Genomic DNA, 16,165 nt, shown 5'->3' with positions numbered 1-16,165 from the left:
TGCTGGCCACGTCAAGCTTTGCAGCTTTGTAATTCCATGCCACAAAATAAAAGAAAGATCACCATGTAAAATGACTACTCATATCTCAAAAAAAAAGAAAAAGATAATTAAACCGAAAAAGAACGACTATAGGATAGAAGTCGTTGGTTCTAGAAATTTCGTAGTTACACTATGTTTGATTTGAAAATTTGTAGAGCTAAATGACTCCTTATTATCTAATATATATATTATCTAAGTTTCCAGAGAAGTCCAGAAACAAGCCAAGATAGGCTTTCTTAGGCCCTGCTTCCAGAACAATCTTCGCCCTGTTCCCTTTATATTATGACGTTCCCCTATGTTTCTGGATTTGCAACTGAAGTTTCAAAGATAACACAACATGGCTCACTGCTTATCAAGATTTTCAATTTCTCAACCTTTTCCATTTCCTGTCAACAATCCAAAATTTTCCTACTACTCTGTTCCAATATCTAGTAGAGGTTGTAATAACAAAGTGAAGGCCATGTCAGTTGATGAAAGACACAATCTTGAAAAGAACAAGCACCAATCTCAGCAACCCATAAAGAGATCACCCCAAATGGCCCCTGTTGGTAAGATTCAAAATATTTCCTTTTTTTTTCTTTTATTACTCTCTCTCTCTCTCTCTCTCTCTCTCTCTCTCTCTCTCTTGTTGCACGATGTCAAAGTGCTTGATGATGAATAGAGGTTGCTTATCAGCGGAATGAGTCAAATTTGGATAGATCAAAACAAGTAAAATTTTAAAAATGAGTTATAACTTGTTTAAAATTTGCTTGTGTCATAATGAGTGAAATGACATATCATAACATATCACATTCTCAATTTTGATTTTGTATGTCTAAGGTCGGATTGCATTTTGACATTTTGAGTTATACTATTTTGGCAAACCCAATAGTTTGAAAGGTTATCTCGATTTCAAGCTGTTGGGTCAAATAAGTAAACGAATCACAAATTCATACCGTTTAAACTTGGTGAATTGGGTTGGCTTATTCAAATATAGATTTGATTTTGCTATTGTTTTCATTTTGAGCCATTTTTCCTGAGGTTCGTACATTTAGTTACCTTGAACCCAGGGGTGGATCTAGCTTATAAGCCCAGCAATTTTTTGACATATCATGTATGTGTGCTAAAAAAATTATTAAACAATTATAAAAAATAAATCTTGAATGGATTAAATTAAATTGGCTAGGGTAAAACCTCAAATTCATTCAAATCTTGAATCTGGCTTTTGCTAAACATGTACCAAAATCACATACATTACCTTTCTCAAATTTATTAATATCTGTATAGTAGTTTGTTGTTGACGTTTCTTGAATATTTTATTTGTGGCTGCAGGGTTGTGGGATAGGTTCCCAACAGCAAGGACAGTGCAACAAATGATGGACACAATGGACAGAATCATGGAAGACCCTTTTGCTTTAAATGGAAATTGGGTTGCAGAAGAAGATGTTGGGTACAGAAGAGGAAGGACACCATGGGAGATAAAGGAAAGTGAAGGAGAATACAAAATAAGATTTGATATGCCAGGCATGACCAAAGAAGATGTGAAGGTTTGGGTAGAAGAGAAAATGTTGGTTGTGAAAGCTGAGAAAGTGGCCAAGAAAATAAGTGAGGAAGAATGGTCTGCTAAGAGCTATGGAAAGTATAGTACAAGAATTGCATTGCCTGAGAATGTTGAGTTTGAGAAGATTAAGGCTGAGGTTAAAGATGGTGTCTTGTACATTACTATACCAAAGGCTGGTAGTAATCCCAAGATTTTTGACATTAATGTTGAATGAATTAACAATTTTGATCTCTAGTTTATATTGTCTCTTAGTCATATATAGACGCTTCTCTTGTATAAGTTCTCTTTCTTAAGGTTTATGGCTAAAGTTGTAGATTAGTAAGGGCTTATCTTGTAAATTTAATAGCTCTAGGAGGCAAGTGAATGTGGCCACCCCTTCTGAGGTGTAATATTACTAATTAGTCACTTTTTACATTTACTATTTGCGCTTAGCCACGGTCTAAAAAACTAATAGATTTTAGCCATTCCTTTTAAACGTGAATATATTTTGGACAAAAATTCCCCCAACATATTAAATAACTATTGAATTTGTTCGTGTTTCGCGCAGTTATATTATCGACATGATCTTTTCTTTAATAAATAAATATTAAAAATAATGAAGTGTATCTAACTGATTAAATCGTATTTTCTTCATAAATTAATAACTGATCAAGTCAAAAATTATTCTTAGTCTATTTGTTTGCTTCAAAATTCTACTTTGTCAAAATGACTAATTGCTACACTTCATTTTGACCGTCACATCTCAATTATTTTCTTGAGATTTCTAATACTCCGTAATTTTTTAGGTTAATAAAAATCTCTTTTCACAATTTTAAGAATTTAATAAATTTATATCCAAATTTACTTTATCTGTCCTTACTTCTATAAAAAGAAATTTTATTCTGATTTTTTCAATAAAAAAATGCAAAAAAGGTTTTCTATTTAATATTCTTATTACCTTGACATTTGGAAATACCCTTTTTTATTTTGTTATTTTTCTTGTTTGTCTCTGTCATTTATGTTATTTTTTTTGTAATATTCACACCCTTCATTACTTCATAAAATCAGAAATTGTTACTTTTTCTTAAATAATCAAGTTGCCTCCTAATAAACTCATGAAAAAAAAAAATCACTCTCTTGATTAAGTTCTTTTTATATGTTTTCATTTTACGTGCTATATTAAAATTCCAAAATCACAAGTCTTAAATAATCTTAGTTATACCTTCTCTTTTCTTTTTCTTTCTCCAACATCTCCTTTTTAGTTTATAAGAATCGTTGATAAAGTGCATTAGCTACTTCAATATTTCTTCTCGATTAGAACTTTTTAAACGGTCTTGCTCTTATAATTTGATTCGATGCTCTCAAGTTTCTTTGTTTATATATATTTAAATTTTTATTATCCTTCATGTTCAATAAAAGTATAATTACAAAAATTAGCCTTTATATATATCCAAATATTATAGCCTCTTTCTACTTTTTAAGGATTTATAATCTATTTTTTTTGTCTTAAGTTATATACGTATAACTCCAATCCTAAAACATCACCTATAGTTCTGTTTCAAACAAAAAGGTAAAAGTAAAAAATAGTCACATAACAAAAAGCCTAAAATAGAAGTCTTGAAAAATCTTTACATCTTTTGTGTTTGAAAAGAGGGTTTTCATTTACCTCGTGTATTTATTTTTGTCACATTGCATATACAAAGTTTATTAGTAGAGTTAAAAATACATAAGCAATTTTCGAATTTATTAGTTTTTATATGAAAGAAAAGTTACAAGTTTATATGTACTTTTTTAAGGAAAAAGTTTAGAATTATATTATGTTCTTCTATTACATTTTGTGCCATCACCAGGAAGTCAAGAAAAAGGAACGACATTTACTTTCAAGGCCTATTTCTTATTTATAATTAATATATCATCTCATTCACATGGGTTAGTCATATTTTATATATAGGAAAGAAGTAAAGTGTTCTCTTAAAATTTTAAAATTGACGTTAATATAACGTTTTAAAAATTAAAATACTCTTACAAGTGTTCCGAGTGGGTGTGTTGTTATTGTTAGATTCAAGTGAATATAGAATTTACTGATTTAATGTATTGAAGCACCTAATAGCACATAACTATTTTAACAACAATAAAATGGATTAGTCAATAAGGTAACAGAGAAATCTAATCTTAGCAATTAAATAAAAGATCAAAGTCTAAAAAATGAATGGATCCTTGCAGTCCCCCGTTAATTCTTTTTAGAAAAAAAAGAAAATACAAAGTAAATCATGTTTCAAAAAAAGTTAAACGATACATTTTTGTGATAATTTGTAGTGTAATGGAAGCAAAAATTTCAGCTGGAATGCCAAGACTCTTCCGCCGCCACTTTAATGCTCGATTCATCATTTCCCTTGCAAGTTTTACCTATTTTTATAAAGCAACATTTAGTAAATACTATAAATTACAAAAAAAAATAAAAATAAAACATAATACATGGATATTCTGATCTTGAAAGTAAAATCTAGATACTAAAATATTAAACAAAATATATTATCATTTATCAGTAAATCAGAATTTTTTTTTTCTATTCTGGTATAATTTGCTTTTCATATTCATACCTTTCAATCCCTCCAAAAAATTAAAAACTATCATCCTTCCTTAAAGAAGCAAATGAAACAAATCAACTCCCCTTTCCATTCCTACTAATATCATAGAAAATTCTACAAAATCAGTTTCTCTCTTACTGCTTTTCTTGTTCCCACTCTCCCAGCATCATTCTCTAATCAAAAGGTACAAGAAAAACAAATTCTTTCTTTATAAAGAGTTTGAATGAAAAGTAAAAGAAAGATTAATGAGAAAAAAAGAAGAAAGGTATGTATTGGAGAAGATATGCTTTAGTATTTATAGTGACCATTACAATTTGTAACTTATATTCAGTAATATGAATAGAAATAGTAACGTTCATTGAATAATTATGGTAGAATTAGTATTGATTGTATTAATTGCCACATCAACTTGGTTATTCCCACCTTTATATATATATATATATATATATATATATATATATATATATATATATATATATATATATTCTAGCAATCTCGATTGGATTTCAAATATTTTACAAGTAAAATATATACAACCCTTTACAGATGAAATTTAAAATATATGATATCGGATTTCAGGGTTTTTAAAGGTAAAATTTTAACATTTATAGGTGTAAATTTCAGTAATGGTAACTTAATTCAAACTGGCATAATCATGGAATTTTAATTTGTACGAGTTGAAACTCTAGAATATTATAGTTGAGTTCAAAAGAAGTACTATAAGTGAAAATATCTATTTTAGGTTCAAATCCCAATAAAAATTGTTGGGGTTCCAACCTCTATATGTTTAAGCCCCAACAACTATTAATAGGGTTTGTTCAAATCTTTAGAGGTTCAAACCCCATTAACGATTATTGGGGTTTAAATCCTTTCATGTTGTTTCAAATATTTTGTTTTGAACTCTAAAAATTATTCTTGGGCTTTACACTAGCAAAGACTCAAATATCATAAATCATTCACAGGTTTCGAACTCTAGTATCGATGGCTGAAATAGCATTCCATATTGAAAAATTTTCATAAAGCACCATCTTTTTGGTCTAATTAGCCATTTATAGATATCATTTACTATATTACGTGTTATAGATACCTTTTATGTTTTTATACAATGTATTTCATGTATTTAAGCTGTTGTATTCATTAATACAACCAAAAATATAGGCGTAAAAACTGGAATTCCAGCTAAGTTTGACATGTATTTAGCTGTATTCAAGCGACATTAACATTAAATAATGTAACTTATCTGCGCTAAAAACGGAAGGAAATCAAATCACATGATATTCTCCTAAATTAACTCAACAAACTAAAACGATCCCTCATTAATCTGTATATGAAAGATACATAATAAAGATTATAGTTGAATAAAGAGAAATACATATGAATAATACAGTTGAATACAACAAAATACACCTTAATTCATCTGAATAAAACACTTGAATACAACAAAAATTCAACTGAATACAGCCGAATAAACTCTTGAATGTAACAAAATACAACTAACTTCTGCTGAATAAAATAGTTGAATATAACTAACTACAACTGAATACAACTGAATACAGTTGTATAAAACACTTGAATACAACTAACTACTGCCGAATAAAATAGTTAAATACAACTGATTAAACCTGAATACAAGTGAATACAACTGATTAAACCTGAATACAAGTGAACACAACTGAAGAATACGTTCGAATACAACTGAATTAAAATAGGCGATTTGAGCGATCTAGAGAGAGAAACAGCCCTATAGCTTCGCCGACCGGCGTCCAGCCATTAATTCCGGTTGGACCCCTTTTTCCTATCAAAATCAGCATCCCTATCAAAATCAACATCCAATTTCCTAGCTGGACCCCTTTTTTCCACTCTCCTCTCAATTTCCTCTTCATTTTCATCCTCTGATTGATCAATCAATCGCATTTTCCGTTTCAGATTCAACGGAGCGGGGGGGGGGGAGATGGGCTTACCGAGCTAGGGGATGACAAACAAACCTTTACGGGCGACTTCTTTTGGGCTTTTTTCTCAAACTTTGTACGCTCAGCTTTGAGTTTTTTAATGTTACCTTCGATCCGGCCTTGTAAACGGAGGCGTTTGAAGCATGGGGATTTACTTGGACGGAGGAGGTGGAAGAAGAGTTAAGAAACTAGGGTTTGTGAGAGAAGAGAGTCTGGTTGTATGCAAACAGTGAGAGATTGTATTGGGGTTTGCAAATACGCGGTAATTATGTGAGAGAAAATACAAAAAGGGAGAGAGAAAAATAATATTTAGCATATATGGTGCCTTAATTGTAGGATGTATCTATATTTAAATTTTTTGCTATAAAGGATAAAAGGTATTTATAGGATGTAATATTTTAAAATGATATTTATTTAAAATAAATAGGATACTAAGGTTTTCTATAGGGTGTAAAAATTCCTTCCATATTTTAGTTGGGGGTAAGAATATAAATTTAGTCGGACTAGTGATTACGTTGCCAGCAAGTTAAAAATGCGGTCAAATTCTAATGCGGGGCCAAAAAGTGGCTACGCCAACTAATTTTTTTCCCTTCTGGGTGCTTCGTTCAAGGACTCCAAGTAATTAGCCTTTGATTTTTACTTTAGTATCAATGTATCCGAAAAATGTTGGACTGAGACGAGTCTAAATAAACCTATAAGCTCAGGGAGAGTGAGAATTCATATAATTGCCTTTAACTTGTTTGGAATTGAAGAAAAGTTATATTCTTGTGTTAAGTTCATCTGAAAACTGTTTTGCCTACACAAGTTAATTTTGTCGATGAAAAAAAAAAAGTCGGGGGTGGGGAATCCTGGAATCGTATGATTGTACTCATTTTTGAAAAACAAACTGATCCCTTATGTCAAAATTCCGTTATTGTATTCATGAACTAGTCATTTGCTACAAACGAAATTACTTGTAATTGGGAGCAATAATCTGTGAATATTACTATAACAACCAAAAGTTTGTACCTACTAAAGGGTGTGAGCACGTAATTTTTGTTGACGCAATAATCACTCCAAAAAGAAATCAAAAATAATAACAAATGGTCTTGCTGTACAATTTTTGGAATTTACGTGGCATTTTTGATAGTTATTTGTGGTTTTGTCCATTCTTATTTAGTCTTATCAAACGAAAATACAAAAAATATATGTCGTGTGTAATTAAACCATAATTCAGTTATTAAAAGAAAAATCACAAAAATATGCATCTTTGATTCTATTTGTCGCCATGGTGTGATTTTACCTAGTTAAATATTTTAATATGTGTGTGATAATTGTGTTAAGTGCTAATTAATGGGTGTTTAATTTCACTTTAACTAGGTATTGGTTTTAAATTAGAAAATAAAAGAAAAAGAGTGCAAATTGGTTTAAAAATCGGATTGGGCCTGTTTTCTCTAAATTTGAGGCCCAAAAGCAGCCCAAGGCAACCGGTCCAAGCGACCCATCTCCCATGCCACCAAACGACGTAGTTTGACACCAAAACTACGTCGTTTCAAGGACAACCCATCTCAGCCGTTCAAACCAGGTTGATCTGACGGCCCTCGTCCCATCTCCTTTACCCGTTACCTGACCCGACCCAATGAAACCCGGCTTGATCCATTCCCAGCATGAGACCAAACGACGCCGTTCCCTTCAGTAGAAAGATCACAGCCGTTGATCATTGGCGATCCAACGGCCAATATCAGATCACTCACCCCGTATATAAACCTCTCCTCTTCACCCCGCGCCCTAAGCCAAACCCCCCTGCCCTTAGGTCGTCCTCACCAGACCCAAACCCTTTAGAACCCTAGCGCCGCCCCCCTTTCCCCTCACCGTAAATCCGGCGGCAAGGACGCCGGTGACCACCATCTTAACACCCTAGGACCACCTCGACCCCCTGAACACAGATCTGCTGACCTTAGGTCTCGAATCTTCCCCCACCGTCTCGAATCTTCATTTGAAGATTCGAGCTGGGCCTCGACCTATGCCAAACCACCCCAAATCCATGACAGGCACTCCCCTGACCTCCCTCATGACCAAACCAGGCTTGGTTTGGTCCGAATCCAACCAGGAAAACCTGAATCCCAAATCTACTTTAGGAACCCTAGAAGTCCTGAGTCCGATTTTTGTCCGTTTGAACCAGAAGATTAGGGTCTAATGGATCTTAATCGAAGTGTTCTCAGTTGAGAACACTTCGATTAAAGTCCGTTCAACCCCAAGAAAGGTCGATTCAAATCCGAGACATGGTCTTCTGATTTTTTTTTCTCAAACCTTTAAGGTATTTCTGCTTTCCTTTTTCTTGTCAGTTCATTTTGTTGTTATAGTTAAATGTCTGTTCACATGTGCCTAAATGGTAGTTGATTTGTTTTGTGTCAACTGTTCTGTCCACCTTGCCAGGACCTCTGTATTGGGTCGAGTCTTTCTTCATTTACTGATCGTGTGTATGTGTGTAAACTATACAATCGACTCAAATTGAATTTGGTCGATTAATTAGTTTCCAGGGCAACCTTGGTTTGGTCAGTACAATTTGAATCACATGTTAATACTGTTGGATTCTGATCATTGGCTTCGATTGTATGTGTTGTGATTCGCGTAGTCGATTCGATATATGTCGTCAATTAGTTCAGTTGGAATGATAGTAATTCGACTCATGCTATTTAATTTGATTTACTGAAGCATTGTGAATCAGCTTAGTTGTTTATTGTCACTATGTATTTGTCTGTTAGCTAAATCAGAAAACATTTAAGGATTGAGTTGTAGCTGCAGTTCAGGGTTAAGTCTGAATTGATGGCATGTGCACTTGTGGGCAACATGTGCATTAAAGCCTTTAAGAGATTAAAATTAACTTGACAGCATGTGCTGTCAGGGCATATTCAGGCTGCCCATACCCTTGTTTTAGTTTAATAAAATGGAAACTACTTTTAATATTTTAAAGATAGGGCTGTCAGGGGGAATCTGATGGGAAGGGCTTTCTTTATGGTTGTGAGTGGAAAACAAGAGGGGGGATGGGGAGTTTGAATTCTTTAACAGGCTAGTAGATGGTATGATGCTAGGCTATAAATAGAGGAGAGTTTCCATTAGTTAAGGGGGATTCAATCAGAGGAAGATCAGAAAAGAGAGAGTGGGGAGTTCAAGAAAGGAAATAGTTCTGAAAATCAAAAATAGTTCTAAAAAAAATCAGAAAAGATATATTTCTAAAAATCAAAAAGAGAAAAAAAAACTCAGGCTGTTTCATTGAAGTGAAATCCTATTTTGCCTCACCCTCATTTTCTGTTTGGTAATCAGCATTAATCTGCCATTTGTTCTGTCCAGCTTAGGGTCCTTCCTTGAGTGTTTGAAAAATCAGAAAACTGTTTCCTTTATTGTGTCAGGATTCACCTATTTCTGTCTGTCTGAACGACATTGGTATCCCCTAGTCCTAACCGAGTCTGCTGAGTGTGATTGTTTGGTCACTGGGTATTGTTTCATTGGGTTGTTTTTGGTTTGTCCATCGGGGTTTGATTCTACCATTCTTTGTTGCTACTGTTTTGTTGCTGCCACTGCTGCTGTATTTGTTATTGTTGCTGCCACTCTTATTGTTGCTGCTGCTGACTTCTCTGTATTCTTTTCTTCTGTTGTATTCAACATCCAGGTACATATTTTGAATCTCACACTGATGTAACAGTAACAATGAATACGAAATGAAAGATGCAAAGGAGTTTAATCAGTGGTGGCTGTACTTACGGCTTTATAAATGTTGTTAGGATCGTGTAATTTTAGTAGCTCAAACAAAAAAAAAATACTTTGGGTTAGCTTGTACTCAGTTGAAACATAGTTTGTTTAAATATTGTGATCTTGTTTATTTAGCCATTTGTATGATATTGAATGCATAGGTGTTTAGTATATCAATAGCTAAATCTCACCTCTATTCTTGTTTCAAACATGCCAATCAGTTTGCTTCTAGTTTGGGCGAAAATGCAATAAGTAATTGATTCCGTTAATCAAGCCCGAATAAGTTAGTTTAAATTCGAACTTGAAGAACATTTGGCATAAGTCTAGCATTTCCCTTAATCTTGTATGTAATCTCCTTTAGTAAAATAACAGCATGTTCAATCATGGAACAAGGCACGAAACAATCCCCGCCTTGTAAATAACTAATCAGATAATTAACAGGAATCCAGAATTGATCAAGCATGTAATTTAATTAGCGTGTATTTTCCTCTCTTTCATTTTTCTTAGAGACAAATAGAATAGGAAAAATGTAGTCGCTATAGGCTTATCCTTTCATAAAAATGAGATGAGCCTCGCCAAATAAACTGCACAAACTGTGGGGTCCTCAATAATTGATCATAATAAATACTTAGAATTTGGGATGGACTTTTTAGTGAATTTCACTAACTTCCCCAAAGATAATAACGCGTTAGACTCTTTAGGCGCGACTTAATTAAATTACATTCTTAAATTCGGGTGCGCATTTATGTGACCCAAATTCAAATCTCAACGGAGTCGAAATGTGTTAACAACTACGGGTGCATTGATTGTGACGTGGTTCGAGATGCATTTTCACGACGTTGCAATTCTATAAAAAATAAATGATAATAATAAAAGCGGTTTAAACTTAATAAAAGCACATAAGTCATAACATGTATTTAAATCAGATATTTAGCCATTATAACAATTTAAGCGACCGTGCTAGAACCACGGGATTCGAGGGTGCCTAACACCTTCCCTCGGGTCAACAGAATTCCTTACTTAGAATTTCTGGTTCGCAGACTTCATTTGGAAAAGTCGAAAATTTCCTCGATTTGGGATTCAAGATAAACCGGTGACTTGGGACACCAAAAGCTAAACCTTTCCCAAGTGGCGACTCTGAATTAAATAAATAATCCCATTTCGAATATTGTCACTTAAATTGGAAAAACTCCCTCGCGCATCTATCCCTCGGGGCGGGCGCGCAAAAAGGTGGTGTGACAGCTCTGGAGACTCCGCTGGGGATTTAAACCCAGAACCACTGGTTCAGGGTTCAAGAATTCGAGCTTAGAATAATTGTTATATTTGGCTTTATCTGATTTTTACATGTTTGAGCCTAATGTGCTAAATGCTGCTTTTACCGCTTTGATATTATTTGACTGTATATATAAACTGTGCCGAATCCTTCTCTCTTCACCTCCGGGGATGTGCTTACTGGTTGAGACTCCCTATTCTGTTAGTGTCATACCCTGAAATAAAAAGAAGCTCGGACAAGTTACGAAGCCGGATGACCTTTTGGTTCCTGGTAAGTTGCCCCCTCCTCGATTCGAGTTGTCCGCTCGGGTACACAGTCTAGAACATATACCCAGGTTATAAACCTAGTATAACGAAACCTCATGCCGGATCCCTAGTAGGAACGCTTATTTGCATCATGTCGCATTTGACATAGGGGACTCAACACAGGGGTTGGGTCCGTCTAGGACATGCAACCTGAAATGAAAAGACCATCTTGCTGCATCCCGTTTGTTTTGAGCATTTATTTGCTTCAGATCTGCATGCTGTCCGGTTTCTAAAAAGGGTTCAAAAAAGAAGAGAAAATAACAGTGTAGGGAGATAATTACTTATTTTGGAAAAATAAAACCAATGTCCAAGTAGTGTCAAATCTCGCCAGAATTTTCTTAAAAAAAAAAGAAAAAAGAAAAATGAAAACAAAATTTGTCTTTTAGTTTGACTTATTAAAAAATATATATATAAAAAAAAACAAAAAAAAAAATTTCTTTTAGTCACTTTCAAAATAAAAATTTGTAAAAGTAAAAAAAAGAAGGGAAAATTCAAAATTCAAAAAATGTTGTTTCTTTTGTAGTATCTCTTTTATAAATTCAGACTAATAGTCCAAATACTTCCTTAAAAAGATTTTTCTTTAGTCTTTATCTCTTTTCAAAATAAAAAAAAAATATAAAAAATCCAGAATTTTTTTTTCTTTTCTTTTAAAAGATTGTATTCAGAAGGGGTTTTACTCTACGCTTGATCAAGCCCGAACTACGTCAGTTTGATTCTCGCAGGGTGCGAGATACGTAGGCAACCCTCATCGGGTCCAACCTCCCCGTTTTCGGAAATAGCCAAAATATCAGAATTTTAATTTGTGAGTCGGGTGATGCCGTTTTGTCGAGAATAGCCAAATGTTCCCGAAAGGGACGCCGGAAGGCTATCTTTGCATAAACAGCCATTTTTAGTCATTTTTAAATTTTGACCAAATTGCCCAATGGCCTTAGGATCCTCGAGGATCTGCGAGGCCATGTTCCCAATATCGGGTCACCATTCCTAAAAAAAAAATAATAACTAAAAAAAAATCAAGTGATGCTTTCGTTGTCAAAAACAGCCGAATGTTCCCGAAAGGGACGACGGAAGGCTGCCATTGCATAAACGGTCGTCTTTGGTCATTGTTTTTGATTTTCGACCGGTTGATCCTCACAGCCTTAAAATCTTCGTTCCCGAAGTGCTAAAAGGCCGCATTCGAAAACCGAGTCCATCATTTTACAAAAAAAAGAAAACATAGTTTTATTTTTGAGTCTAATGAAAGTTTTTCGTTGGCATAATCACCTTAATAAATGTCCAGGATGAGCACGATACAAAACAAACCCTTTTCAATAATGACCAAGATCCCTTTCGAGTTGCGATTATGGTGGAATGATTTAGGCAAGGAGGGGCAAGACAAAGTAAAGAAGTATCTGAAAGATCTCCCGGATTTACCAGACATTCAGCCTCGGGGTGATATTATCAGATCATTGGTCACTTGCTGGGATTCAGCACACAATGTATTTCATTTCTCGGACTTTGAGCTCTTCCCGACATTGGAAGAAATAGCGGGATACATCGGAGGTGATGAAGCCCCGTTAAGGTTCAAGTGCTTGATTGCACCTAGGGCCGTCACGGTACATCGGTTTCTGCATTTCCTAAAAATACCCCGAACATTTCACCATCCAGATCTTGCCAAAGGTTTCTGCAGTCTCCACCTCATATATGCTAGATACGGCTACGTGGGCGGGTTTAATAAGCCAGACTTCAAACTATGTAGTAGAGGTAACCGACAAAAATGGGACGAACACAGGCTGGTAGCTTTTATGACAGCTTTTTTGGGTCTTATAGTGTTCCCAAAGAAAGACGGAAACATCGATCTAAAAGTAACTGGGGTCGTCAGTACTTTGCTCACCCAAGATAAAAGTACTCTGGCGCCTATGATTATGGCTGACATCTTCCGGGCTCTTACTGCTTGCCGAGCCAGGGGTGACTTTTTCGAAGGATGTAACCTATTGTTGCAAATGTGGATGACCGATCATTTATGCCACCGCTCCCCGCTCTTGGGTTACGGTTCGCCCGAGAAAACTTGTATTGGAGAATTCTACACAAGAATCAAAGGGTTTAGTCTACCCGAGGGAGTCACAGCTTGGACGTCATTTTTTCGAACTCTCACTGCCAACCAAATCCAGTGGACACTCGGATGGTTGCCTGTTGAGGAAATCATATACATGCCGACGACCAGGCCCCACTTTCTGTTGATGGGACTTAAAAGCATCCAACCCTATGCACCGTATCAGGTTTTGAGGCAACTTGGGAGGTATCAAGTAGTGCCGAAAGATGAAGACTTGAGTACCCAAGTGATTGAAATCAGTCCAGACGGTCGTTTCCCTGAAGAAGAAGTCCGCCAAATCTTGAGTGCCAACACCTGACAGCAAACACTTGTGTGATGGATACGGCTAAAGGGGAAGTTGCCCCGGGGTATCACGCTTGGTTTAGAGGTGACATATCCTGCGAGAGACCAGCTAAAAGACCTCATCTCAAAGATTTCGTTGAGTCATCCCAAGAGCAATGAAACTTTTTAGCAAAAGAAAAGGGGTATCGGGCAGAGATCGGTGATTTGAAGCAACAGGTTGACAGTCTGAAATTCAATAACAGTATGCAAATCGCTGCGGATCGAGGCGAAAAGAATAGATTGACCCAAGAAAATGAAGAACTTAGGGCCCAAATTTAGAAATTGAGATTGGCTCTTGATAAACAACCAAGGAGTCGATCAGACGAGCAGTTGATAAAAGGGCTGAAAAGTGAAGTCAGGGAATGACGAGATGGTTTAGAAAAGTCTGAAAACGTCATGGCAGAGCTCAAGTTACAGTGGGGTACAAGAGCAGATAAGCATCGCCGATACTTGAATCAATTGAAACGCGACCACGAGAAAACTGTTGCCGAAATGAAGAGAGAGATGGCTACACTTGAGTTTAAAGCATTTAATCAGGCCGAGGATTTCCAAATTGAGAGCAGATACTGTTACGACTTGTTGGCCCGGATGAAGGTAGAAGTACAGCAACTGAAGAATCAGCATATGCAGGATTCTCAGGTTTTAAAGACGTGCAGTGATCAGATAAAATGCCTGCTCATAGAGAAGAAGCAAACCAGAGATAAGATCAGGACCATTGCCCATGCCATCATCATACGGTGTCTACGGTGTGAGAACATGACCAGCATTACCGTTCTCTCGGCAGTGATGGGTTATGTCAAGCAGACCATGCATGAGCTGGAACAATTTGAAAGGGATCTCACACCTAGGACTGCGGCGAGGCCGAACGATGCCCCGCGGCCACCAATTTTCGAAACCTTAATGTATTCATAGGTCGAGTCTGCATCTTAGCATCTTCTGTCCGTCTTTTCGCATCAGGGTGCATTAGTTTGTTTGAGTCTATGTTTATTTTCAAGGTTTGTTATTTTTCCTTTTTCAAAAATGTTGGTTGTAATAGATCGTTTCAGTAATAAAATGTGTTGAACTACGTAATGATCTGATTCACGCGGCATCGTGATACGTAGGCAATCCTCATCGGATCCGGTCACATTTTAACTGCAAAAATTGAAAACAGTAATAAAAAGAGAAAGAAAGAAAATAAAAAAAATAAATAATAATAATAATAAAATAATAATAAAATAAAGGGGAAGCCTAAAAGGAAGCCGGAATGATGCATGCTTTCGTTGCAAACATGTAGGACTTCACTTAACTGTATAGGTGCATCATGCCCAAATGTGAGATTACCTATTTGTTATTTGTTTCGAACTAACCGTTCGTTTGTCGTTGAGTCCTTCCAGGTTTTAGAAAAGGCGGTTGGTTTGGTGAAAGTCTGGCCTCACATTCATACTTCACGAGGTCGAAAGGGAGTGTTCAATTACCTGTTGTTAAGTCAAGAGGGGGTACTCACACTTACTTCACAAGATCAAAGGAAAGCATAGAAATGTCTTCAGAAATTCCGTTACCGACAGTTCCTGTTTCCGAGGAGAGTTCGATCTCGGCCGTCCTCACGCCCGAATCCGCAACTGCGGAGGAAAATAGAATCCTACGGCTCCGCATGTTGGAAATGCTGGATGACTGGAGTAACGGAAAAGAGCCGCCAAGTGTTATCCCTGGGTTCCCTGAGTTGTTCTCTAGGACAAGTGGGACTTCCAACGTCCCCATAAGCTATCTGGCTACCCCATTCGGGTACCCAGCCATTTCGGCCTTCTCTGCTGGATCACCCTCTGATTCTTATCCCCGGTTGTCAACAACAGACGTAGCTACGAACATATTCACTTCACCTCCCTGTCCGATCGTGGCGCAACCCGCTACACACAAGCCAAATTTTGACTCATCCTCATTCACATTCCAAGAACCATCTTTCTCACTGGAACCAACTCGGTTCGCCACCAGCACTCATCCTCCACAGCCTCAATGCGAGTTTGCACCTGGGCAGGATCAAAACCCCAAAACTGCTGAACAAGATGAGATGGCAAAAAGAATGAGGAGCCTTGAGCAGAGTTTGAAAAACATGCAAGGTTTGAGAAGTACAATGGGCACGGCGACCCCATTGCTTATCTCAAGAAATATTGCAACCAATTGCGGGGAGCCGACGGAAAAGAGGAATTGCTAATGGCATACTTTGGGGAAAGTCTGGTAGGAATAGCCTCAGAATGGTATATGGACCAAGACATATCTCGATGGCATATATGGGATGATCTCGCCAGAGATTTTGTGAGACAATTCCAGTATAACATCGACATTGCACCAGACCAAAATTCTCTGTCAAACTTGA

At 36.2% G+C, this 16,165-nt stretch overlaps 1 protein-coding gene across 1 annotated transcript; it reads left to right on the top strand.

Annotated features, from left to right (window-relative positions):
* Nucleotides 1-293: 293 nt before the first annotated feature.
* On the top strand, nt 294-1,997 carry LOC104228771 (small heat shock protein, chloroplastic-like). Its single transcript, XM_009781309.2, has 2 exons — nt 294-587; nt 1,351-1,997. Exons 1-2 carry the CDS (start codon nt 377-379, stop codon nt 1,791-1,793), a joined length of 654 nt encoding a protein of 217 aa, XP_009779611.1. The 5' UTR covers nt 294-376; the 3' UTR covers nt 1,794-1,997.
* The last annotated feature ends 14,168 nt before the right edge of the window (nt 1,998-16,165 follow it).

Source organism: Nicotiana sylvestris, chromosome 12 (assembly GCF_000393655.2).
Source record: "Nicotiana sylvestris chromosome 12, ASM39365v2, whole genome shotgun sequence".
Taxonomy (NCBI): domain Eukaryota; kingdom Viridiplantae; phylum Streptophyta; class Magnoliopsida; order Solanales; family Solanaceae; genus Nicotiana; species Nicotiana sylvestris.
This window is presented reverse-complemented; position numbering and strand designations above follow the sequence as displayed.

What these genes read in the sequence shown, in the direction of transcription:
- LOC104228771 (XM_009781309.2), top strand. Translation starts at nt 377, where the DNA reads ATGGCTCACTGCTTATCAAGATTTTCAATTTCTCAACCTTTTCCATTT. An exon ending in ACCCCAAATGGCCCCTGTTG is followed by an intron (nt 588 to 1,350) that starts GTAAGATTCAAA and finishes TTGTGGCTGCAG; the next exon opens with GGTTGTGGGATAGGTTCCCA.